Source organism: Equus asinus, chromosome 6, assembly GCF_041296235.1.
Source record: "Equus asinus isolate D_3611 breed Donkey chromosome 6, EquAss-T2T_v2, whole genome shotgun sequence".
Classification (NCBI taxonomy): Eukaryota; Metazoa; Chordata; class Mammalia; order Perissodactyla; family Equidae; genus Equus; species Equus asinus.
Genome location: NC_091795.1, coordinates 55,765,638 through 55,793,167, shown reverse-complemented (window position 1 = coordinate 55,793,167; position 27,530 = coordinate 55,765,638). Strand labels below are relative to the sequence as shown.

The 27,530-nt window shown below is 37.3% G+C and overlaps 1 protein-coding gene and 1 long non-coding RNA gene across 6 annotated transcripts in view; one reads left to right on the top strand and one right to left on the bottom strand.

Moving 5' to 3' along the window:
- The window catches only part of LOC106832303 (uncharacterized), a 387,667-nt gene that overhangs the window by 11,900 nt on the left and 348,237 nt on the right, over nt 1–27,530 (top strand). For all 4 annotated transcript variants that reach the window (XR_011504028.1, XR_011504029.1, XR_006529127.2 and 1 more), the window contains exon 2: nt 17,053–17,153. This is a non-coding gene — a long non-coding RNA (uncharacterized lncRNA). The remainder of the gene's footprint in view (nt 1–17,052; nt 17,154–27,530) is intronic.
- Nucleotides 10,183–27,530, bottom strand: part of PNPT1 (polyribonucleotide nucleotidyltransferase 1) — a 44,599-nt gene continuing 27,251 nt past the window's right edge. For both annotated transcript variants that reach the window (XM_014843021.3, XM_044772480.2), the window contains exons 16-28: nt 25,705–25,771; nt 25,532–25,621; nt 24,216–24,269; nt 19,333–19,439; nt 18,798–18,869; nt 18,644–18,707; nt 18,151–18,234; nt 17,529–17,612; nt 16,568–16,674; nt 16,425–16,480; nt 14,752–14,830; nt 12,811–12,858; nt 10,183–11,438 (exon numbers count right to left, since the gene is read on the bottom strand). In XM_014843021.3, coding sequence (XP_014698507.1) covers nt 11,280–11,438; nt 12,811–12,858; nt 14,752–14,830; nt 16,425–16,480; nt 16,568–16,674; nt 17,529–17,612; nt 18,151–18,234; nt 18,644–18,707; nt 18,798–18,869; nt 19,333–19,439; nt 24,216–24,269; nt 25,532–25,621; nt 25,705–25,771 — 1,071 coding nt within the window. In that variant the 3' untranslated portion in view covers nt 10,183–11,279. The remainder of the gene's footprint in view (nt 11,439–12,810; nt 12,859–14,751; nt 14,831–16,424; nt 16,481–16,567; nt 16,675–17,528; nt 17,613–18,150; nt 18,235–18,643; nt 18,708–18,797; nt 18,870–19,332; nt 19,440–24,215; nt 24,270–25,531; nt 25,622–25,704; nt 25,772–27,530) is intronic.

Here is a 27,530-nt window from a genome sequence, read left to right as displayed (position 1 = left end):
TGAATTTCAAATAAACAAGGAATAATTTTTTTAGTATAAATATATCCCAAATATTGCATGGGCTATACTTACACTGAACATTTGGTGATCTGAAATTCCAATTTCACTTGGTATTCTCTTATTTTATCTGGCAATCCTAATCAGTTTTGACATCTTTCCTAAGATGAGCCTATCCTTTTCTCCTTCTGGAGAACTCAAACGCGAAGACAGGTAACTTCCTTTGGGACAGCCATCTTTTGCCCCATGCTGTGAACATATGTTTGCATAGAAGAATAAAATTCTTATGTGGAAAGAAGCGCAAATGAGGCCATGAGTTTCCATAGGCAAGTAGGGAGGGAGAACTGCCTTAGTTCCTGATGACTTGTCAGTCCTGGTTCCAGTCTGTGACAGGTAGTGTGATTTGGCTTCTTTGAAATGAAATTCATGGTCCTGTGATAAATTTCCCCCTTCACTTTAGCTTAACTTAGGTTGGTTTCTGTTCCTTGATATCTAGACATATTCTCTCTTTTCCATTTTCACTGCCTACCACCCTAGTCTCAACTCTCATGAGCGTGGAATTTTGTAAATGCCTGTTAAACTTTCACACGATCTTGGGTGTCTACCTTCTCCATGCAAGTAACCAAGCATATTCTTGCCTGATTAAATGCTTGGAAAATATTGCTGGCCATCTCCTCTTATATTCTTTAATAAAATTTGCTTTCTAATTCTAGTGAAGAACAAGCACAAGATTAAGGAATAAAAGATATTGTGAAATTGGTTTAAAAATGAAAAGGTTGCTCTATGTTCTAAACATACAACACCAAGTGAAAATGAAGTTGTTAGTCGCTTTGTCTGGAACTCTCTATCCCAAATAGCTGCATATCTTCCTCCATTTCTTTTAGTTCTCTGCTCAGTGTTACCTACTCAGAGAGGCCATTCTGGATGATTTTATATAAAATAGTACCTTTTCTGTATCACTCTAACCTCTTACCCAGTTCTTTTTCTTTAAAAAAGCTATCACTACCTAACATGTTGTGTACTTATTTACTGTCAGTTTCCATCCACTAGAATGTGAGCATTGGAACTTTTTCTGTTTTGTTTACTGATGATTTCCCTGCACACATTATAGTATATGGCACATAGTAAATGTTACATAAATGAATGCTGTGCTTGGCTGAACTGAACTAAGAAAGATACTGAAATTCATACTACTATCTTAGATCCAGAAATTTAAGGTATTCTATAAGAGAAGAAAAAATGATTGTATAAAAACTGTAATTTATGGGTAGAGGTGAAATGGCCGGATAGCTATTAATAATTATTCTTAAAAGTCATGTATATAAGCAATATATTATCAGAATCCCGTCAGGTTCCTTATAGATAACATATCTGACTCTTGGGTCACCATGGTAAGGGGTGCTTAAGTTGCTTCTCAGGAACTGGGAGTTGACGTCTTGTCCAGTTCAGGCCAGTTGAGACCATCAACCCATCAACTGTGCCTGTGTGAATGTCCCATAGGAGACCTTTTGATGTTAGGGGGCTGAAAACTCCACCCTCAGTTCATGCTACCACCACCATTTTGTGAACATGTGTCCTATGAAGAGCCATGAAGCTTGACTATGCTTGCACAGATCGTTGATTACCTCACTTTCCTTACCTCCAATCATCTATCCCCACACTTCAGACCACCCTGCCTCTTTATCCCATAAATATCCCTAATCCTCATTTTTGAGAAGGTAATTTGAGACTTGAGATGGAATCTCCTTGCTTGGCAGCCTTGTGAATAAACTGTTTCTCTGCAGCAAAACTTGTCTCAGTGACTGGCATTGGGCAAAATGAGCCTGGTTTGGTAAAAATTTGGCGAGCCAGCCAGGAGCAAAAAGTCCAGACAGACATTTTGCTCATGGTTCATCAGCCTCTTGCTGGTATTGAGAGCCTGTGGACAAGTCCGAGCAGCTGCCAGGACCACTTATCCTAGGGACTGTCCTGGGACTTTCCTTGGCTCAGTGTCGCTGACCTCTGGCACATAATTTTATTTTTTTGTAGCAGAGAAACCGTTTCTGGGTTTGGAAGACATCTTTTCAGTGAGTAACTTCAGTACAAATGACTGGACTTTTGTTTTGTCTTCCCTTTGGTTTGACCTTCTTTGTGATGGCCCTGGTTTCTAGGATGCCCTGAATTTAGGGAAGAATTAGAGAATTTCTGCTCCAGAAATTCTCCTAGTACTGTCTGGTTTTGGAGATCTCCTGGTACTATCTGGTGTCTGAGTTCTGGTTCTAGCTGCGGCCTTGAATAACATAAGTATTTTTATGACCAGTCATGTCTAAATTCTGAAACATTGGGAAATGTTAATTCCGTCCCCACCTGCAGCTTTGATGTGCATTCTCCTGAAGTGGGCGACTTTTTGTTATGAGCCCATGAAAAGGAAAAAGATGATATTCTTTTGTCACACCATGTGGCCATAATATTCTTTAGACTCCAGACAGAAATGACCTGAAAATGGATCCCTAAATTATAATACAATCTTGCAATTAGATCTGTTTTGTAAATGGGAAGAGAAATGGTATGAAATATCTTACGTTCAGTCTTTTATGTTATACCAAAATAAGTCTTTGCAAAGATGATGTAAGATTTTTATTCAACAAGAGGGAAAGATAAAGAAACTTGTTTTGCCTGATTCTAATGAAAAGGAGGACGATTTACTGCTAATTCAGTCAAATACTGTGACCACTCCTCCTCCATCCCCTACAGTGGGACTGTTGCTCCTCTGCTGCCCCAGTCTGAGCTCCAGCCTTAGGCTCCAACATCTCTAGTCTCCAAGGGTCGAGAAATAGGAATGGTTTCCTCTTCTCATACCTGGCAGGGTACCCAATTTGGCCATGGAGACATCCAAACCCAGCCGGGGTAATTTCCTTTAAGGCAAGTCCCTATTGGAGGTGTGGATGCCACTATAGGACAGCCAGTGGGTCTGATTTAGGTACACTTGCCCTTCTCAACCTCAGACTTGTTTAACTGGAAAAATAACATGCACACCCATAGGGATGACCCGAAGAGAATGGAAAATCTATTCTCATCAATTTTTGCCACTCGTAACCCCACCTGGGCAGATGTACAAAATCTGTTGAACATCCTTCTGACCTCTGAGGAATGCTGAATGGTATTGGAGGAAGCTAGGGAAGAAGCAAATTGGCTGCACACATAGACTCTTGGTAACCCTGTGAGGGCCAATGCCACTATTGCCATGCCCACAGTTGACCCCAATTGGAATGTGAATGCCGGAGACAGGGCTAAGCTGGAACATTACCGGGATTCCATTCTGGCCAGACTCCAGAAAGGGATTCCACAGCAAAGGAACATTAATAAGGTCTGTGAGGTAAAGCAAAAACCTGGTGAGGACCTTTGGAATTTTACAAAGATTTTTTTGAGGCATATAGACAATACACAGATATAGATCCAGAGGCACCCAAGAATCTAAAAATGGTAAACATGACTTCTATTGGTCAGAGTGCCCTGGACATTCAGAAGTTACAAAAAGTGGAAAGAGCCCTGGGAATGCCTATGTTCCAGTTGGTTGAGATTGCCTTTAAAGTTTTCAATGGCAGGGCCATGCCCAGGAAAGAAAAGAACAATGGAAGATGAAGCAACATGCCACCCTGCTGCTTTGTCCCAAGGACCACCTTGAGCACTACCACAAAGAAGAACCTAACCTAAGGTAGGCCTCCCTGGACCCCAAACCCCAAGCTGCAAGCGACACCCTATGGTGGGACCCCATCAGTGCACCTTCTGTAAACAAGGGACCATTGGAAAAAAGAATGCCCCAGTTGAAATAAGACTCTTCAAGAAGAGGGACAACAGGCAGCACACCAAATGCCTGAGATCACCACTTGTGATTAAGAATGACAAGGCCCAGGGCCTCCTCCCAGTTTCACTTGACAGATTTCCCACACAGAGCCCCGGATAACCAGGATGGTAGGAAATAGACTTTTGGACTTTTATGGGGGCTGCTTACTCAGTTTTGAACGTTTGGTTTTCCAGCCTCTGAAAAGACAATGCTAGTGACAAGAGTCTCAGGAGAAACCTTAAGTAAGTCATTTCTCCAACCCCTGGACTATCAAATGAGAAAAATGTACTTAAAGCATAGAGCCTTGTACATGCCTGAGTGTCCTGTTCCATTATCGGGATATTTACTGACCAAACTGAATGCCGAAGTGACCTTTGCACCTGGAAGAATGGACATTAGGGTACCACCTGAACAGGCTGTGTCCTCCAGGCAGCATTACTGCAACAAGCTAGGGAGCCTCCAATAGAAATTCTAGAAGTCTTACAAGAGGTAAGCCGGGATGTATGGGTGGATAGGAGGCCAGGACTGGTAAAGACTACAGTACCTGTACAGGTCAGAATTTGTACTGGGTCGGACATTCTAAACTTAAGACAATATCCATTAGAAGAACATGCCAGATGGGGAATTCAGCCTTTATTGACTGCTTTTCTTGAATATGACCTCATTTTACCTTTGTTTGTCCTTGTTTAACACCCCAGTTTTGCCAGTGCAGAAACCAGGCACACAAGAGTACCACTTTGTGCAGAACTTGAGGGCGATTAACCAGATTGTGGAAGACATCCACCCAGTGGTGCCCAACACTTATACCCTGCTTACCACCTGTCTGGAGATTTCAATTGGTTCTCAATTCTGGATCTCAAGGATACATTTTTCTGCATACACTTGAGCTCCTACTCTCAGAAGTTACTTGGTTTTGAATGGGAAGATCTTGAGACAAGAGTCAAACGACAGTACTGCTGGACTGTCCTTCCTCAGGGCTTTAAAAACTCCCCTACTGTCTTTGCTGAAATTTTAGCCAGTGATTTGAGGAATTTCCAGCTGAGAGAAGGAGCTCTTCTCCAGTATGTGGATGACATTCTGATTGCTAGTAAGACCAAAGAGGCCCCAGACCAAAACACGATTTTGACTAAATTTCCTAGCTGAATGTGGCTATGAGGTCTCCAAGAAAAAGGTCCAGATTTTATAGCTATTAAATATCTGGGTTTTGAGCTGTCAAAGGGGCAAAGAAGCATACTACTCCCTGACAGGAGAGAGGCACTAACTAGGGTAGCAGTGCCCACTTCTAGGAGACAATTGCGAGGATTCCTGGGCATAGCAAGATTCTGCTCTATCTGGATCCCCAACCGTGGACTGATAGCCAAGCCCCTGTATGAGGCTCCCAAGGGACAAGACAATGAACCCCTCAATTGGACTAGAAAATGCCAAAGCCTTCCAAACCATTAAAGAGAAGCTGCTAACTGCCCCTGCTCTAGGCCTCCGAGACATTAGAAAGCTGTTTGACCTGTTCCTGAGAGGCCTCGGGGTACTCACCCAGAATCTGGGTAACATGAGAAAGTCTGTTGCCTTTGTCTTGAAACAGTTGGATATAGTAGCTAAAGGATGGCTTGTCTACCTGAGAGTGGTAGTAGCCACCTGTGACTTGTTGCAGGAGGCAGAGAAGTTTACGTTGGATCAGCCCACCACTCTGCACACTCCTCACTGTGTGCTTCCTTTTTTGGAACTAAGGGGAGGCTCCTTGGAGGCTAGGCAAGTATCAAGCCATGGTACTAGACAATCTTAACGTTGCTCTGAAAGTGGTCTCAACTTTAAATCCAGCCACTCTACTTCCCACTGGTATTGAAGAACCTGTACGTAATTGTATTCAGATAATCGAACAAGTTTTTTCCAGCTGTCCCTATCTGACAGACCTGCCATTGGAAAATCCAGACCTTGAGATGTTATGGATGGGAGCAGCTTCATGGAGCAAGGACAACGCCAAGCTGGATATGTGGTGGTAACCCATCAAAACTCTGGAAGTGGAAGCCCTTCCACTAGGTACCTCTGTCCAAAAAGCAGAGCTTAGAGCTCTGATGAGAGCCCTCCATTTAGGTAAGGACAGGACAGTGACCATTTTTACTGATTCCAAGTATGCTTTCTTAGTGGTCCATGCCCATAGGAGCCATCTGGAAAGAAAGAGGATTATTAACTGCAGGGAAAAAGATTAAACATGCCAAAGAAACTTTGGACTTACTAGAGGCTATCCCAGAAGTAAAAGCAGTGGCCATTGTCCACTGTCTAGGACACCAGAAATCTGAGTGTCTCACTGCCAACTGGGCAGTCAACTGGGCAGATAAGGCTGCAAAACTAGCAGCCAGCACAAAAGCACCTAGGTCTCCGATAATGGCTCTCATTCCTGAAGTGGATTTGATGAAATGCCACCCAAAATACCCTCCTGAAGACTTAGATAGGGCCAATGAATGGGGATTTAACTGGGGTCCTGCCCATTCTCAGGACGCCGACTACCACTACACCAAAGAAGGATGGATTTATAATAGGCAAGGAACAATTCTTGTCCTTGAACATCTTATGGAAGATGTAATAAGTCACATACATCAGAGCAGCCTGTATGGTAGGGATGCCATCTTCCAGTGGATTCAGAAACTCATTATAAGACCAAATATGCAAAGGACCATTCCAACGGTGATTCAGAAATGTATGATATGTGCCAAAAATAACCCAAAGGTGGGACCCCCACCAGTATTAAAAGGAGTCCAATACAGAGGAACCGGAGCTGGGGAAGATTGGCAGACTGATTTCACAATGATGTCAAGAGCCACTGAGAATTTCAGCTATTTTCTGGTATTCATGGACATGTTTACTGCTGGGTAGAAGCCCTTCCCTGGTGGTCTGAAAAGGCCTCTGAAGTGGTTAAAGCCCTATTAAAAGAAATAATTCCTAGGTTTGGATTACATTTGTCTATTCAGAGTGACAACGGAAAGGCATTCATAGCAATCATTACACCGGAGATAGCTGGTACCTTGAATATTTGCTAGAAACTACATGGGCCTTTTTGGTGGCCACAGTCTACTGGCCAAACAGAAAAGATGAATCACACCCTTAAAAAGTCTTTAAAATTTACCAAGAGACTAATTTAACTTGGGACAAAGCCTTGCCAGTTACCCTGCTCTGTGTGAGGGTAGCCCCTAAAAGCAAGCTCCAGTTATATGGGAGACGCTTCCTATATTTTAAATATGGCTTGGGGGATCTGGACGGAACTCAGATTAAAGAACTAGACACTGTCAGGTATGTACAGTCTTTGAGAGCTACTCTAACTGCTATTCATGAGTTTGCCTCTAGCAGGTTAATGTATCCCACAGATGTTCTTCTGCATCACTTGTGTCCTGGAGAAATAAGCATCTGGAGGACCAGCTCCACCCCCACTGGACTGGGCCCTATGAAGTGCTGCTGGTAACCCACTGCTTGATAAAGCTGAAAGGAATTAAGCCACGGATCCACCATACTCAAGTTAAGCTGGTCCCAAGAGAACCATCAGACCCACCACGTCCCATCTATTAGAATACCATGGGAAATGGGAACCATGCTGTGGAAGAACATCATAGCCAAGATCATCCTAACCTTGGCTGGTTCCATACTCCAGACACTGATTTCTCCTCACTACCTGCCTCTTATTCTTGTGAACCCTTGACTGACTTAAAGTTACTTTTCAGGAAATGGAAGAAAATTCAACCAAAGTCTTAGGTAATGAGAGACGTGCCAAAGGTCGATTAGGGTTCTTACATCCTAGCCGCACTTTACTAATTGCTCTCTTTTTCATATTTCTCCATTTCTTACAGACCAGCTGTGCATTCACTGGCACACTATGAGGGTTGAACCATTTTCTTTGCAAGTACCAGATAAGTAACTCCATAGCCTATTGCTAATCTTTTAGAACTACTTCTCTAACAATCATGATTTTATTGAGGTATGGTTTCATCTTTTCCCTGATCAATTATTTCATCCCTCTTTACTGTTGGAAGGATAATTCATTTGTGAGAATCTCCCAGTCTTTGGCAAAAGCAGGAAACCTCACTGAATGTTGGATATGTCATCAAAAAGTTCACTCAGTACATGAACATTAGGACCCTATAGTAATCCCCGTAACAAACTTTACCAGCATACCAAACATTAACTAATTATTCCAGCTCACCAACAAACACAAGTTATAGACTGAGGCTGCTGCATCCTCACTCCCCCATATCCTGCATGTACATATCCACAGTGACAGCTTATTTTACGTAGCTAAGAAATCTTTCAAATATCATGAACAAATTCAAATCTTTCCATAATTTCAAAGGAAAGTTTCCCTGAGTGCTCTAAAGAAGCAACAGATTTATGGTTAAATAACATAAAAGTTCAAATGCTTACATCAGGAATCAGGAATCTAAATCTGTACCTCACCTGGTTATATTTTTGTTTGTGGGTTTGATCATCAGTGTTGGGCCTACAGTTGCCTGGCTACTTGGCTCATATAGTGGTACTGTCTTTTGGAGTACCTGGCTACACCTATATCTATGTATAGCTCAGTAGAGACCCAGCATAGGATCAGTTCTTTAAAACTTTTTTCCAGAACTAAGTGGTCTATGCCAGATATTGCTACCAGTTACCTGAGTAATTTTCAAGAAGATGATGCCAGATATTTCTTTGGACAAACTTTATTGCCTTGGTGGGGTGTTGCAGCCCACAAGCACATGATAGAGAATCTCTCTCTCACCTTAGGGATACTCACCAGTGAAACTGCACAGGCAATAGCAGCCCAGCGGAGAGCATTAGCTTTCATCAGGAGGGGTCATCCTGGACAGTCAGATAGCTTCAGACTATATCCTGGCTGAACAAGGAGTTTGCGCAATAGCTAACTCATCATGTTGCATATATATTAACAGCTCATCAGAGGTTGAGACTTACGTAGAGAAAATCAGAGAACAGGCTACCTGGCTACAGGAAGTATCCCCAGAGATGCTGAGTCCAAACTCATTTTCAGGACTGTTCTCTTGCATTCCCCAGGGGATCAGTTCTATTCTGCAAGGACTCTCAAAATTCAGTTGTCTATACTTCTCCTTCTGGTTGGATACTTGATTACAAAATGTGCTTTTAGACGACGTACCAAAACTGTTGAACAAAATACAAAAATTCTAATAATGTAAAATGTCAACCTCAAGCCAGGAACAAGAGAATATTTCCAACTGAGTGCTAAACAGTTCCATTCCTCTAACCCAGATCTATGCCCTAATTCAGTAGGAATTAGCTAGATTGGTCATCACCCCAAATCCCTTAAGAATGAGGAATAATCAAAGAATAGGGGGATTGAAACTGGTGGCCCAATAGCCATTAATGATTATTCTTAAAAGTCATGTAGATAAACAATATATTATCAGAATCCCACCAGGTTTCTTATAGATAACATCTCTCACTCTTGGGTCACCATGGTAATGGGTGCTTAAGTTGTTTTTCAGGAACTGAAAGCTGACTCCTTGTCCAGTTCAGGCTGGTTGAGACCATTGACCCATCAACTGGGCCTGTGCAAATGTCCAGTAGGTGACCCTTTGACATCAGCAGGTCAAAAACTCCACCCTCAAATCACGCTGATGCCACCATTTTGTGAACATGTGTCCTATGAAGAGCCATGAAGCTCGACTACTCTTGCATAGATCATCAGTTACCTCACTTTTCCTTACCTCCAATCATCTATCCCCACACTACAGACCACCCTGCCTCTTTATCCCATAAATATCCCTAATCCCCATTTTTGAGGAGGTGGATTTGAGACTCAGTCTCCCATCTTGGCAAGCCTTGTGAATAAACCCTTTCTCTGCTGGTCTTGGTGACTGGCATACGGTGTAATGGGCAAAACGAGCCTGGTTTGGTAACAGGGTGTCAATAGAAAGAATATGGAGGAAAAAGCCTTTTAAGTACCTATATTGCACTACTTACCAAAGATGGGCACTCAATTTGATTTGAGTCATTATAAATTAGAGTTTTTAGCATATAATAACCCTCAAAGAAAAACTTTATTGGAAAGTAGGGCAAATTACCAAGATTTGAAGGAAGAAAAAAATAAAAGTTCAAAGTATAGGCTCTTGGTTTAATTAGAAATGGGACTTTTTTGGTGGTTTGTGATTAGTGAGCTATACTGTCACTTTGTGGTGCTACCGGTCTCATTTTTCCATATTATTAGCAGTTGGGAGTCCCTTTGAAAAAGAAAATAGAAAACTTAAGAAAAACAAATTATAGTTTTGAAATTCTACCATTAAGGATTATGTCTTAAAGAGAAGGCAAAGTGAGAATAAAAATTTCTGTCATTATAAAATAGAACAATCAAATGTACAAAGCATTTAGTTTAAATTTAATCTTCATTTTCAACTAATCTTTAGTATTTCAGAAAGTATATCAACATTGCCTAACATGCTATTTATACACTATAGATATATAATCAATGTTTATTGGCTTAAATACACACATTTAAAACATCTTTGGCCAGCTCAATTTTTAATATTTTATGAGCTAGTTAGCCCTGAATCATGAATTTACCAATATTTTATCAGATTTATAAAAGGATTGCATACTCTAAATTATGACTTCCATGAGCCATTTACTTTGTGGAATTATAATACAATATATTAAATGATGGAATGAAGCTATTACTAATTGTATCAACAGCCTCTATGCATGACTGTTTCAAACATTTATTAACGGAAAATCATGATTCTTTCATCCCTTATACCAAGAACATCCATAATTAGCAACATACACACTCAAAAAATGATCTAGTTCTATTTGACGAGTAAATGATTTTTCTATATTTTCTAAATTCGAAAAACATACTACCTCATTCTTGTGAGGATCCCATTTATAATATTTGCTCTACTATGTTTATGATTTTGTGATCAGTTTGAAAGGTGGTATATCATTAAAAACAGATCAGTTTAGCTCCCTCAACTCCTTACTATATCTGGTAACCATACTAAAGAAATAGGGATTGACTTTGAATATGGCAAGTTCCAGTTTCTGAAATAGTTGTAGGCAAGTAAAGCTGTTGGGCAAAGATGTAAGCTATAAGATGACTAAGAATAAACTGTCACTACTATATATAAAGAAGAAAAATAAGATGTGTAGGAAGAGAGCCATTATAGTAGCAAGTGTGATCTATTATTTCTAAGTTTCCCAGATATTTCAGAATTATAGAAACTAAAGGATGATCTTTTCTAAGACATATAAATGGTTTACTTTAATAATATTTGATTTATGATGTAAATAAGAATAAGAGAATATAGGTAACTCTTGAAATAAAAAATGGCACATATAAAATAAACATTTTAATACAAATCATTAGAATATATTTATACTATATATAAATCTACAATTAGAAGATATTACTGAAATTTTCCTCTACAGACTATCACTCTAGAATTCTCTTTAAAAAAAATCACCGAGAAGAATTAGATGATGACTGTGAAATAGATTCTCCCATTATAATACTACTTCTGTCGTTTAGAGTTTTGACAACAGTTGTAGCTGGAGACTGGAGCACTTTACGAGAAAGCCTCATTCTTCCATCAGCCGGATCACGCCCGAAGTATTTCACCTGTGTTAAAGAACCAAATTTAAAGTTAACAGCACTTTGACCGACATCCAGATTAAAAGATATTTAAATTTACATGGTCCAAATAAGGCAATAACTAATATTTTTACTTGTTCACTGAAAGCATAGCTCAGTGCTAAGTGGAGGTATATGCTAATAAATATAATTTGGTTAAGTAGTGCTTATAAAAAAGAGACAGGAGCATTTATAATCTGTCAGACTCGTCTGTGCCGCCTTATCCTCTCCAGGTCAGGTCCTATACTGGAAGAACAGTCAAAGCCATGGTGAATGATTCTAGACAAGGGCTTCCTAAGCCTAACTGTGCTACAAACTATACAGGACTACTCTTAGATCACTCAGACTACTGCTCAAAGGACTATCACACTGGAGGTTACTTGACTTGAGCCTAGACAAAGAGTCAGGGGGAAAGGTGGCAGTTTTTAAGTCCCTTTTGATGTAAAAAAACAAGTTTATACAGAGATACTATGTCTTAGTTCTCATCTTTCCCTGGAGGCTATTTTGAATAATGAGACTACTGATTGGGAATAAACTAGAAAGAAGCCTTAGTTACTCAGGCCATGGGTATTAGGTATAACTAGAATGCAGAAAAAAAATCCAGACTAGCATGAGTTCTTTCATCTATTCATAAAGGACTATAAAAAAGGTCAATTTTATTATCAGAATTCTAGAACTAAACAACATGGCTTTCAATAAACTCAAAACCTTTTAGCCTCAAGCAGTGTAGAAGCAATTAAAGTCTCAAATTCCCAAATACAACATTCAAGGCCTTCAACAAAGTTACATTATCAGGGTTCTCACGTCCTGTCTCCAAATCACTGACTGCATAACCAGCCATCACTGACCTCCTCAAGTATTTTTAAAAGCTCTAAAGGGGACTATTGTTCTAACTAAACTGTAAGCTCCTTGAGACAAAGAATTGTGTCTTAAATCCTTAAAGAATCTGTTTAAGCAACCCTAAGGTTAAAAAAGAAGCACAGCATATAAATAATATAAATCACAGATGTTGAGTCGATTCTTTTAGCTTAGTTTTTTTCTCTTTTCGTGAGGAAGACTGACCCTCAGCTAACATCTGTTGCCAATCTTCCTCTTTTTGCTTGAGGAAGATTGTCACTGAGCTAAGATCTGTGCCAGTCTTCCTCTATCTTATGTGGGATGCCTCCACAGCATGGCTTGATGAGTGGTGCTAGGTGTGCATCTGGGATCCGAAACCACGAAACCTGGGCCGCTGAAGCAGAGCACACGAACTTAACCGCTATGCCACTGGTCTGGCCCCCTCATTTAGCTTACTTTTTGAAATAACTGAAACTTCAATTACAGTTTACAACTTTAAGGCTAAAAGGTTGGATACAAGTACCTGAATTTCTTGGCCAACTTCTAATCCTAGGGCAGTGGGATGTTTAATCTGAAAGAGAACATGTTGATCTATTAGTTTTCTTGCATAATTATCTAATATCCATGGCAGTACACATTTTTTTCCCAAGTGGAAAACAGTATTATTGGTTTTTCTGATTATAAAATCTGTTAATTATAAATATTTAAAATAATACAGAAGTATTCAGATAGTAAAAATCATCCCAAACCCCTCTAATTGTAGATAATTACTACTAACACTCTAATGAGCATCCCTGCAAATGTCTATTTTGTTTGTGTACTGCATTTGTAAAAACGGACCTTACTGAGCCTGTTGTTTTATAATATGCTGATCTTTCATTCAATAATGTGTTGAGGATGTCTTTTCATATCAATAAATGAAGCATTACAGTTGAATATCCAAATGATATAATTTGTATAACCAATCTCCTAAAGATGGTCATTTAATTTGTTGTAAATTCCAGTGTTGCAAATGTTAATAATTGGCGAGTGTAGGTGAAAGGTATACATGAGTGTTCAGTGTACTATTTTTTCAATTTTTTGTAGGTTTAAGATTTTTGAAAATAAAAAGTTGAGGAAAAATAAATTGCAGTGTTGCAATGATTATGTATTCATCTACTCTAATTATCCTCTCAGAACAAAGTCCTACGTGTGCAACTTCTAGGTTCAAAGGTACTCATACACATTGACCAAACTCTCCAAAAAGTTTGTCCCATTTACATTCCTATCAACAGTGTATGAGAATGTCCATTTTTTCTCTATACTCTTACCCACATTAGAAATTTTCAACTATCTGAAAGTTGAAAAATGATAACTTGGTTTTATTTTCATTTTAAAAAATTGGTGTAGATATTGAATATCTTGGTTGGCTTTTTAAAAAAATGATTTGTCTATGTTCTTTGCTCATTTTCCTATTGATATTCATCTTTCTTACTGATCTATACAAGCCCTTTGTATAGATAACATGTCATATGTTATAAGCATTTTCTCCCTAAGCTGCTCCTTGTCTTTTCAACCTTATTGTAACTTTGCCATATGATTTTTAAAAATTATGAAATCAAATTTAATCAATTTATTTACATTTTTGGCTTTGATATCATGTTGAAAAAGATTTCCCCAGTCCCAAGATTATTAAAATAGCCATAGTTTTTAGAAGAAAATGTGTGTCCTACCTCAACCCTTCCACCCCCTCATGCCTGGATTTTCTTTTTCTTCTTTTACCACCTTAAAAAATTTTTTTTTTACATTTACCTCCTTGATCCAAATGGGCTTTTGGTATAAAAAGAGTAGAGATCCTGCTGTATGATAACCAGCTGTACCAATATGATTTATTGAATAATCTTTGTTTCTTCACTGATTCAAAATGCAACTTTCAGCATGTATTATATTCCCATGTATGTAACTGGGTTTATTTTTGGTCTCTATTTCTTGTTTCATGGATTGTCTACTTCTGGGCCAGTAATACACTGTTTTATTCTCTATAGCTTTATAATATATTTTAATACATGGTCAAACAGACATTCCTATTAATCCTCTGCTGCCACAGTTTTCTTGAATAGTTGCGTATTCTTAGTCTTCCAAATGTATATATTACAACAAAGATTAAATCAATTTAAAAAACATCCTAAGAATTATCTTGTCATGATTGGTTGGTCATGAAAATTGGGAAAACAGGGCTATAGCTAGATATTTTTAGTAACTGCTGTCTGTTAACTCTAGATGCTATTTCTAGTCCATCATGGAAGGAGAAACATAAATATCTGGTAAACAATGTACAACCTTTTGTCAGCAGCATCTCTGTCATTTTTGGTTTTCTCTATTAGGCTAGTAGTAGACAAAGTGTACCGTTCTCATTAACCTAGGTAATTTAACTATGGTTATTTTAAAGTAGTTTTAAAAATAGTCAAATCTGTCTTTTTTTTACCTTTCGTTGATCAAGTTGTGTGTTATGAAGTAGTACTGCAGTCATATTAGGATATAGTTTAACCATTACTCCAGCATCTCTACAAAAAGGAAATAAGCCTAGTTAAAATAATAAGTATCTGTAAATCTACTGATAATCAAAGGGTGATTATGTTTTCATAGGAGAACAAAATAACAACCCAAATAACCTCCAGTACAATATAACTGTAAAAAGTATGATTATCTAAAAGGGATACTTATTTTTTCAATTGAAAATATGCCCTTTATTTAAATGCTTGTCAAACAAAGGACAGAGAAGATAAAAGAAAAATATGCAGTGAAAAGCTTTTAGACTATATATATATATATATACACTTACGTGGTTTTTTTTTTGGTGGGGAAGGTTGGCCCTAAACTAACATCTGTGCCAATCCCCTTTGTATGTGGGATGCCACCAGAGCATGGCTTGATGAGTGGTGTGTAGGTCTGTGCCTGGGACATGAACCCATGAACCCTGGGCTGCGAAGTGGAGTGTGAAACTCAACCACTACACCACCAGGCCAGCCCCTAGAATATATATTCTTCTTCTGTATTTCTCTTAATAATATTTTCCCAAAAATTCTGGAATGACATTAAATATTTTAAAATAGTGTAAAATTCTCATCAGGCTATTAAGTAGTAGTGATTACGGAAAGAAGTTAGAGAAAACGGGATACTTATCTCATTAAAAATTTCTTTTTTTCTCTAGTCTAATAAAATAAGCCATCTCATTTCTTACTTTTCACCTGCGATATTAAACAAATTATCCCACTGCCTTTTATTTTTCATTTCAAATAGCTTTGAACATTCATGCTACATCTCTTAATTTCTTTCTTTTTTTTCTTAAAAAGGGGATTTTCTGGGACTGGCCCCGTGGCCAAGTGGTTGAGTTTGTGCGCTCTGCTTCGGCAGCCCAGGGTTTTGCCAGTTCAGATCCTGGGTGCAGACATGGCACCGCTTATCAAGCCATGCTCAGGCAGCATCCCACATGCCACAACTAGAAGGACCCACACTAAAAATACACAACTATGTACTAGAGGGCTTTTGGAGAAAAAGGAAAAATAAAAAAATCTTAAAAAAAAAAAGTATTTTCTGGGGCCAGCCCAGGAAAAAATACAAAAAATAGAGGAAGATTGGCACAGATGTTAGCTCAGGGACAATCTTCTTCACTAAAGAAAGGGGGGGGGGATTTTTTGATCCTGAAAATCCAATTTTTTTAACTGGGAAAAATATTTTGAGGTTGAAACTGGCATTTAAAAAATGTGCTACTTAGGCATTAAGTAGTACTATTTTTAAAATAAACCAACAAGAAACTACCAAAAAAACAAAGAAAGAAATAGGAAATATTGCTAAATCTATTTTGGGCCTATTTACTGTTTTTGGGGAAAATTAAAATGGTTGGAAATTTGGTTAAAGAAAATTCAGTTAGATGAATCTATTAGTATAATTATAATCACAGAACCTGATGTTACTGAAAATCTACAAACTAGTGTAGAAAATAAAGTTATACCTTAAAAATAATGATTATATGGTAATTGATGTATAATCTAAACACCTTACAAGTTCAAAGTAAATAAAGCAAACATGAAGTTACCAAGGGCTTATAATATAAATCTCATAAAAACCAGCATAGCACTGCATATTACTTGGTATTACCTGATTTCAGTTATTGTAGCGGTATATACTGCTCCAAATTCTAATTGCTGTTCTTGCTGTAAGTGCAAAATAAGCCATAAGATTCATAAAGAAAACAGAAACAAAAAGTAGAAAAAAGTAACTATTGTAAGACCTATACTTACATCATCTTTGCAGATTTCAGTAATGAAGTCTCTTGCTTCATGCATAGCACTGGGTGTTGGTGCAAATACAGAAAATGTTTCTTCATCCACCTGACTAATAGTTACACCTTTTAAAAAGATAATTTAACACATTAAAGTTAACTTGCTCATTCCAGTTGAGACTAGTCTTAAAAGCAGATATGAGAGCAGGGGAGTGACCTGGAAGTAGCTGAGCATTGTTGTGCTGTGTTTAATCACTGCTTTAGGAATGAAGGGATTCATTCACCAATACACATTGCACACCTCCTATGTATCCAACATTGGGTTAAGCCCTGGGGATATCACAGTGAGCCAATGTCCCTGCTTTCTTGGAGTCCACAATCCGGTGGCATAAAGTATGTCAAGTTCCAATTTTGGAAAGTTTGGTTTTGCTCTCTTAATTATGAGTAAAAACTATACTAGAACCCTTTCCTCATTTTTTCTTCTTTCTCCCTCTTATCCTTTAGAGTGGCAAACAGATGAGGGACGAAATCACGTCAGTTTCTCAATCTTAAGAACTGGCTAAGGCAACTCTGCTTCTCATTATCCTTCAATAACCTCAAAGCTGGTAAGTACTAGATGACCCAAAGGTTGCTTCCAGAAAAAACAAAGGATGCTATTTCTACATATACTGTTTAAATAAAAGAGTCTAAATAAGACTAAGTGAAAAAGGAAACATTTTTCTAAATGTTCGATTTTAAAATGTTGGAAAACACTGATGAATTATATGTCATCCTTCTTGAATATAGTTAAGGATGATTGTTTGCTGATTTATTAAGAAGCATACAGAAAACTTACAGTAAAGACATGTCAGTGTTATATCCTTTTCTCTTGGTCTTTCATTTTTCAAACATATATTTTTGGAACAACACAACAGGGATAAAATGGCAAACTTACATGGTCTAGCATTAAATAAAAAACCTAAACTTCATACAACTCTTACCTGTTTCAGCCTGAAGTTTTTTTAAATGATATCCACCTGGTCCAACAAATTTTGCTCGTTTTGATAATGGAACCTGAATGGTTTCTGAAATGTAGTACAGAGAAAAATATAAATAGTTCAAATATATATATATGAAGCTAAAACATGTCCTGGTCACTCAGGATTTTTTCTTTTGGCCTAGACACATGTAAAACTATTTCAGTATGAAATACAAAAACAGTTTGTTACTTGACTAAAATTATTGAAAGTTCTCATGTCTAAGAATGTCCCCCTAAATTTAAAGTATTTTAACTATAAAGGCATTTAAAATATTTTTGTTTTGTGTATGGAGTTAAAAAATATGTAAAAATAGTAATATACTTTCATATATTAATGTTTACCTTATCATGAATTCACTGATTTTTTTTTTTTTCTTTTGCTGAGGAAGATTTGCCCTGAGCTAACATCCATGCCAGTCTTCCTCTATTTTTTAGTATGCGGGCCACCATCACAACATGGCTGCTAAGAGAGCAGTGTAGGTCTGCACCTGGGAAACAAACCTGGGCTGCCAAAGTGGAGTGTGCTGAACTTAACCACTAGGCCACCAGGACTGACCCTGAAATCAGTAATTTTAATATATTACCTACAAGAGGTCCATTTTCTTTTCTAGATGCTCGAGGTTTTGAAATAGTTTTGTTCATAATCTGTAGTATCTCCTTCTTTGCCACTATAAGAGATAAAGCATAATAAAAATTATAACTACATAAAATAAATGTGATTAGATATAGCAGTATTCTTAGTTTTTATGGAGTAAAACCCAAACTCCTTAGCTTAATAATCAAAGCTCTTTACATCTCATTTACCTTGACAATTCTACTTCAATTTCCTTCTCCATAAATCCTATCTTAGAGAGTTACTGAATTTGTAAAAATTGAATTTTCACTGGTCTCCCACTCTGGTCGTTAGTCATATGCCCAATAACTTAATCTTGATTTTGGTTGATCATGAAGTTTCATTTTCTAAAGCAATATTTTATAATAAGCCTACTTTTTATAATAAGCCTAATGGGAATTTTAATTCCCATTAACAAACTAAACAATGATAAAAGGAGAATTAGGCGCACTGGCTTGGTTTACCTGAGGCTTGTTGAATGGCCTCCATTACAATTTTTATTGGTATTCCAGGTAATTTAATATCAGCCTAATATGGAAAAGCCAAAAAATTACATAAATATTGATTCATGACGTTATTTAAATACTACAAAATGAAACAAAACGTGTGTCAAAATACCTGTAATGCAGTTATTCCCTTATTGGTGCCAGCTATTTTGAAATCCATGTCACCATTGTAATCTTCAATTCCCTTAAGGAATTTAAAAAATTATGATGTAGTTTTAAATAAAAGCAAAATTCACCCATAGTCATTGTAGAGGAATTAAAAAAAGATAGCTTTAGAAGTAAACTGTGTCCTCTGAGACTACACACAAAGAAATATCTTCTACATTAACTACTGCTTTCAATTTGTGACTTTTTTTAAGTTACAAATATCTCATCAGAAAATCACTTCATTTTAGATCGATCACATTTTCCCCCATAAATGCATTAAGGATTAATTTATGATCATCTTAAAGTTAGCCATTATGGATATTATACTGTAATATATATTTTTAACTTACATCCTATGAAATCGAAGGCAAATATGCAGAGGGGGAAAGTAAGAACAAGGACCTCTATTTCTCAAGTATTAGCATTCTTCTAAGCATATGATGCTTGTAAAGTATGTATAATCTTCACCATTAAATATTTGAAAATGTGAATATACTTGCCAGAATATCTGTCAGCAAACGATAATCTTCTATTTCACCCTTGTCAGGATTGTTTTTGGTGACCAATCCTATTGCCACACCTGCAACAGCAGTTGAAATTGGAACCCCTATAGTTGAGAAAAAGAACGTATGTCATGTGTACATCAGCCTATCACACATATTTATCATTCTCTTGACATTTATTTTAATATAAGTGGATGGTGTTCTAAACTGACAACCATCAAAACTAAATTGGAAAGGTCTTAGTAAGTTATCTACCTCATTTCTTCTTAAACATACAATAAAAGCCCCTGAAAACAATTCTAACAGGTAATCATTGTTCTCAGCAAAAACCTCTTTAATAATAACAAACTCAATCAGTTTCTTTGCCTTTTTGCTTTTAGTGCCTTCTTTTTGTTTTTTTGAAAAGTAACCATGTATTTGGTAAATCCTTCCAGCCTGAGCCCCTCAGTCTACCTCCCCATGATAGCCACCATTAGGTTTTTTGTGTATCCTCCTAGAAAATTTCTTTGCACAAGTATAAATCTAAGTGTAATCTTTTATTTTCTTTACTCATGGAAGCATACTAAATGCATTTATTATTCTATATCTTGCTTTTTTCACTTAAAAACATGTTGGGTATTGATATATGACACCACACAAAGCTCTATCTTATTCTTTTGAATGGCTGCATAGTACTCCCCTTATGTGTTTATCAGCCACACAATAGAAGTGGGATTAGTGAGTCAAAGGGTGTGTGGATTTACATTTGTTATACCATCAAACTGCCTTCCAAAGAGTGTAGCATTTTAGACTTTTATCAGCAGTCCATATTCTTAATTCTTGTCAAATCTTTTACCTTTGACCATCTAAAGGGTAAAAAAGATGGCTTAATGTTTTTAATTTGATTCCTGTTTTTATGAGTGAGGCTAAACTTTTTTTTCATGTTTATAAACATTTATATTTCTTTTTCTGTGAACTGCCTATATTCATGGACTTCAACCATTTTCCTTTTTGGTTGTTAGTCTTTTTCTTACTGATTTATTTGTAAGAGCTCTTTCAATATGGGCAGATCTTCATTAAATATAAATGTAGAATATTACAGTAAATCAAATATAAATATGAAATATATTATTTCCTAGTCTGTTGACTTTGTTTATTTTGAGTTTTTTTCCCTGTATAGAATTTTAAAGGTTATATGCAATCATGGATCCTGGATTTTGCTTAGAAAGATTTTTGCTCTCCAAGATTTTGATAAAATCTTCCATGTTTCACTTCTTAAAGTTTTAAGTTGTGATCATTTGGAATTTATTTGGTATAAAGGAGTGTGGTAGGGATCTTATTTCATGTTCTCTAAACAATCTTACTTAAGCCCACAGTTTTAACTATCACCTATAATGCTAATGACTTAAAAATCTACCTCTCTTGCCTAGTTTCTCTTTGTTAAGGCCTGGATCTGTACAGCCAACCTGCCTGTTGGATATCATCAGCTAAATGTCCCCATATATTCAAAATTTAATCACCCCTAATAAATCCTTTTTCTCCTGCATTCCCTATTTTGGTTGAAAGCAACTAAGACACTCATGCCAGAATCAACACTTCTTTCTTCATTTCCTATGTCCCATCAAGTCACAAAGATCTGATTAGTCTACCTTCAGTCTTTTTGGAAAGTTGTCCTTTCCCCTAAATGTTGAAATATCTATTGCCACTCCTTTAGTCCAAGTCCACATTATTTCTTGCCCTGGCAAAGTCTCCCTGTCTGGTTTCCCAGATTTTAGTCTCTCTCCCAGCTCCTCTTCTCTCCCATTCTATCCCCTAGTGCTTCATCTAAGCTGGGAAAAACCACCTCAACAAAAAAAAGGAGGCAGATTCAAATCATGTGACTCTTCTACATAAAATCCTTCAAATTCCCCATTATCTGCTTTCAGGAAATTTTTATACATGTTCTGTGATCAAAAAAGTTTCGGAAATATACACATACTTTTCCTAGAGATTCAGTATTCATATTAGCATATTAAGGTCTATTTAACCCATATTAAATAAATCTGCCTAACCTTACTGAAATGTACTTTAAGAACACATACTTTTTTCCATACAATAATCAACATTCTGTGGAACACTATTTCATGGAATATTGAGTTGGAAAATACTAGCTCTAAGTTCAAACTCCTTAGCATAATAATGACCTTTAAAATCTGGTCCCAGGGGTTGGCCCTGTGGCCAAGTGGTTAAGTTTGCATGCTCCCCTGCAGCGGCCCAGGGTTTCGCTGGTTTGGATCCTGGGCGCAGGCATGGAACGACTTGTCGGGCCATGCTGAGACAGCGTCCCACATGGCACAACTAGAAGGACCCACAACTGAAATATACAGGTATGCACTGAGGGGATTTGGGGAGAAAAAGCAGAAAGAAAGAAAAAAAAAAGACTGGCAACAGTTGTTAGCTCAGGTGCCAATCTTTAAAAAAAAAATCTGGTCCCAGTTTATTACTTAATCATTTCTTTCGAATACATTTCAGAAACACACTACTATACTGCTTCATAACTTTGCACATGCTATTCCTTTCACACGAAATACAGTCCCTGATCCTAATCTGCATGGTCAACAACTACTCAACCTTTAAAACCAGGTGAAATGTAGCTCTCTATAAAGCCAATTACCTTCAACCTGCTTCTTCACCCATATCGTACCTATTTGTGCCTTGTACGTATTTGTATTCGCTCTCTGATCTGTTAGTATCTTTGTTTTTGCACATGTAACCTTTTAAAAAAAGGGTACCATTTGTATCCCTGGATATAGGACAGTGCCTGACGTAGGGCATGGCAAGCACTCATGTATTTGAATTGAATTGCATATGTTTATTGGCTTTTCCCACAGGACTTGACATTGTCAAATTTAATTTTTTTATATTTGGCTTCATGTATTTTTTATCCTGTTAAGATTTTTTTAGAGATTAAAGTTATCATTTAACATATCAGTCACCCACTCCTTTATATTGGCAGGCCCATGTTCTCAGTCAACTCAGTAACAAAAACATTGAAAGGGACAGGGTTTAGGATGAAGCATTTCTAGTATTCCACGTGAGACCCCTCTCCTACCTACCGATCAGATTAACCAATCCCCTGTACTCGTCCTACAAGCAGATATGATTGGTGTGCCTATCACACAGTCTCAATTTCTGCATCATTTACACAAGGATCATAAACTGCCAAGCTTAACTCTAGATATACTACATTAACAGCATCCTCCTTGTCCACTTCAAACCTAGTAATATTTTCAAAAACAAAAATGAGTTTACTACGGCATGACTTATTTTGAGTCCCTTCTGCTTCCTTCTATCCACAGCCCCTTCCGTTCTTCTAAAATACTTATAAACCATTCTTTTTATAATCTATTTAAGAGTCTTGCCAAGGGTCACTGTCAAGTTCACTGGGTTATACTTTACAGAAAATACCTATCTTTCAAAAGTAAGAATTTCTTATGTCCTTGGTATGCTAGTTTCTGTGATTTCTCAAATGCTTCAGTTATCTCATTCTGAAGTTCTCATCATTACTTAGGACGGATTTTGTCTAGATCAAGAGAGCTGACTTCCTTTAAAGCAGTTAAAGACTCTCTTATGATCTCCTTTAATTTTATCTTTCAGTTCACCTTTCTCAGGATTTGTTCTGTTTTCCAGTGTGAGCTTGGAAGACTAATGAATGCAAGCTCCATGAGGACAGGGACTTTGTTTTGTTCACTTGTGTCCCAAGAGCTTCATTTTTATTCACTTGCATCGCAAGAGCTTAGATCAGTACTTGGCACAGAGGGGGCATAAAGATTTGTTGAAAGAATGCATGAAGGCGAATAAAGGAATACTATTTTACCAGGTACCTTAAATATCAGATTATGTTTTCCTTCCACTGAACACAACTAGAAAGTGCCTTTAATCGCCTTTAGCTTTTTTTGCTTTGGCTTAAGTTTTAATCTTTCTGGATAATGTTTTTTTTTTTTTTTTTTTTAAAGATTTTATTTCCTTTTTCTCCCCAAAGCCCCCCAGTACACAGTTGTATATTCTTCGTTGTGGGTCCTTCTAGTTGTGGTATGTGGGACGCTGCCTCAGCGTGGTTTGATGAGCAGTGCCATGTCCGCGCCCAGGATTCGAACCAACGAAACACTGGGCCGCCTGCAGCGGAGCGCGCGAACTTAACCACTCAGCCACGGGGCCAGCCCCCTCTGGATAATGTTTTTATACATTCCCACCATTCTTTTATTTCATCTTTGCTTATGTTGTCCTTTCTGTATTTCCATACCTGTACCGTAATGTGTAAATTTATAGGAAACTCCTTGAATGGCCTCTTGAGTGCCTGTAGGTTCCTTTTCTCTTTCTTCTTGAATAGCAGCATTGGTGACTGTTTGACAGAAACTGTTTTCAGAGCTCCTTAACATACTGACTTTCCCTTTTGGTGTTTCAGACCCAGAGATTATCCTGAACTACTTGCAGTCTTCCTTTCTAAAATTCTGTGTATACTTCTTTGAGGGGCATTGTTCTTCTTATGGCTTGCATAAATCAACTGGAATATTACATGGTTACTTTCCTGGGTCTTAATACTTCTGCTTGCTAATCCAAACTTCCTTGGTGAATGGAATCAATTGTGGATCTCGCCACCTTTTGGAAGGTGAGAAAGCTCACCGGGTAACCAAGGCTAGTAAATAATTTTATTCTACTGCTTTTAGCCAAAAATAAGAATTCCAGCAAATACCTTTATAGTTGAAGCTGCAGTTTGTAGCTATCTTGCTTCTGGCCTGGTTTGGTAATCTGTAATCTGGCTTCTCCAAGTCTTACTAAAACCCAGTTTTAAAGAAATCTTGTATTTTATACTAATCAAGTATATATAAAGCATTAGTAGTTTTGAGACATAATTCTTTTACCTGCATCCATTAATGCTAAACTTCCGCCACATGCAGATGCCATAGAAGATGATCCTATAGAAAGAAAAAAAAACCTTGTTTTATAATATTCTGATTTTTTAAAGTGTAGAAAATTGGGGCCGGCCCGGTGGCACAGTGGTTAAGTGCACACGTTCTGCTTCTCAGTGGCCCGGGGTTTGCCGGTTCGGATCCTGGGTGCGGACGTGGCACCACTTGGCATGCCATGCTGTGGTAGGCGTACCACATATAAAATAGAGGAAGATGGGCATGGATGTTAGCTCAGGGCCAGTCTTCGTCAGCAAAAAGAGGAGGACTGACAGTAGTTAGCTCAGGACTAATCTTCCTCAAAAAAAAAATAATGTAGAAAATTGTTACTATTGATTATTTCCTTACAAATATTCAATTGTAATATAAATATTCAATATTTTTTCCGTCTTTCTTTTTAAAAGCACTTAAGGCAATCTCTCCTAAACCACAAAATACAGAGCTGCATGGTCCAATATGACAGCCATTAGCCACATATGGCTACTAAATTTAAATTAATTGAAATAAATTCAGCCCCCTAACTAGCCAGCATAGAGATCGAGAACTTCCACCATCACAGAAAGTTCTATTGGACAGCACTGCTAGAGATTATGATTCTAAGAAACCTCCCAGAAGAACCAGCATGCCTTTTTTGTTGCTTAATCAGAAGGCAGTTAAAGATACAGAGCTCTGGCTCTCTCTTTAGGCCATAAGCTATAGCCTAGTCACACCCAGTAGAGAACAGAAAGTCTAGTTTAAATTCTGAGCTTACTCTGGTATTTTTTTTTTTTTAAGTATCTATGACCATCTGATCTGTGTCTGCTACATTTTTGAGAACTCTGTACTCTTTCTGCCTTTAATGACCATACCTTGCCTTGACCTGAGGACTGATGTTATATTTAAATTTGACCTTTTAGCCTAGCCTCTCTGTGGTGTCTGCTTATATCTGTGACATCTGACAGGTGTCACCTGCCTAATGGATCACTCTATTTTGGCCCTTCTTCTCTCCAGGCTGGGCTTGTTCTATGGTATGTGTGTAAAAATAAAGAAATAACCCAAACTGGATCTATTATAACAGATATGTAAAGAGAAATATTTGTTTTATATTGCTTTCAAAACAATTCATTAGCTAAGAACAGAGATTCAAACAAGTATATGATTAAACACATTTTTCTCTTGCACTGGGCTTGGGCACTGTAGTAATAAACAATGTAACATTGCTTATGAAAAGTTAAGAATATATAACAGGGAGTTTGGTCTTTTTGACTAGGAAAAGCATTTCAATACCATACCATTTGACTCTAGGACTTCAGATGTGACTCTTATGGTGAAAGGAAAATCTTTGGGAATAACAGGATACAAAGCTTTCTCGGCAAGAGCACCTAAATTAGAATAGAAAATAATAAGCAAAAAATGTACTAAGTCTCTGTAAGAATACCATATAGGTTTACAGATTTGTACTCACCATGCCCAAGTTCTCTTCTGTTTACACCAGTGACTTTGCCAATTTCATTTGTTGCGTAAGGAGGAAACTTGAAAAAAAAAAAAAAACACACACACATATATACAACTGACATGGAAAAATATCCAAGATATATTACCAAAATAATAAAAGTTACAAAACCAGAGAATCCCATTTTTGTTAAAAAAAAAAAAAAAAGTACATTCATATATATACAAAAAATGTCTGGACATCTAAAATATAGACCAGATTGCTAAAAGTAGCTATTTTTAGTGTGTAGGTGAATCAGGGTGGAAGTGGATAGTTATGTGGATTTACATTATAAATTTTTATAATGTTTAAATTATTAACAATAACAAAATACTATATTTTTGTAATAAGAAAAAATATACACACATTTAAAAAGAAATGCACACTGAGGAAACAGAGATCTCTTCCAATCAGGCTTTTACTTTAGCCAGAGGTTGCAAACTGTTTTATGTGACCAATATGTTCTCTTAAAGAAATATGAATTAGTTGCGCTCATTTAAAAAATTGGGAAATTTCCCTTAAAAATCTGGAATTCCAGTTTAACAAAATAATTTTTGAAAGGAGTGATGGAACTGAATCTGATCAAGCCTCTGGATCTAGTGCTCCATTTGCAGGAGACAGAAGGACAGAGAAATATGTTGAGCTGCATCATGAGTGTGCAATAAGCAGCACCCAGACTATGGGGGAACTCTACAGGTCAAACGGACCTGGAGCTTCAATAGAGAGACTGTAAAGAAAAGAATGTGATGGAAGAGAAACCTGTAGATTAAGACAGACTTAAAGAAATAATAGATTTTTAAAAATGGACAAGACTATAGTATCTAGGGATGTACACTAGAAGTGCAAGAAAGTGATTACTATAAAACTTAGGAGCGTAGTTACTTTTAGGGGAAGAAGGGTGTTGAGACTGGGAAGAAAAACACAGAGGAGCTTCTGGGGTGACTAGCAACCTTCTATTCTGACTTGGGTGGTGCAAGGCTGTCTGCCTTATAAAAACTCATTAAACCATCCTTTGTTTTATATAGTTTTCAATATCTGTATTTTATTTTACATTAAAAATGTTTAAAAAAAGGTAATGATAATGGCAGTAACAGCCCATATCCTTCTCCTGCCGTCTCCTCCACCTTTCCCCCCAATAATCAGCTAGAGCTGCGTTTTCCATAGCTACCCTTTTTAAAGACTGCCATGTGCTTTTCAGTTTATGACAAAGGATGAACTTTACTTAGTTACAGTTCCTCTCTGACTTCTGGGTATATCCAGAACAGGATATTTATAAGGGACTCAAGACCTATGAAAATCTCCAGGTTTCTGGATATTCTCTAGAATATTCCATGAAATGTTCTCCATAATTATAGCAAGTTCAACAAAATTGAGATGTTAAGTTTAAGATTCTCGGCAGCGAACAATGGTCACTCAAAGGTGAAGCAACTTGCTGTTTTACCCTAGCTTTCCAGTGTGGATGCTTCAAATACTAAAATTAAAGTATTATATGTTGTGTCTGGTCCTTTATGATTAGTTGTGAATAAAGTCAATCACAAACTCAACTATATATAATGATTTCAGATAAAGTAAGCTGACACTAAATACCTCAGTACTTTTACCACTAATCAACTGAGTAAAAATATGAACATTTCAATGAACTAAAGGGAGAAGGTGATTTCCCAGTTGAGGTATTTGAAAAGCCCCACTTTTGTTTGACACACATGTAAACAGATAAAACTCTTTCTTGACTAAAACAATATTGTCCACTATATTTTAACTTCTTATGTATGGCTCAGAACAGGAAGTTGCTGATTGGA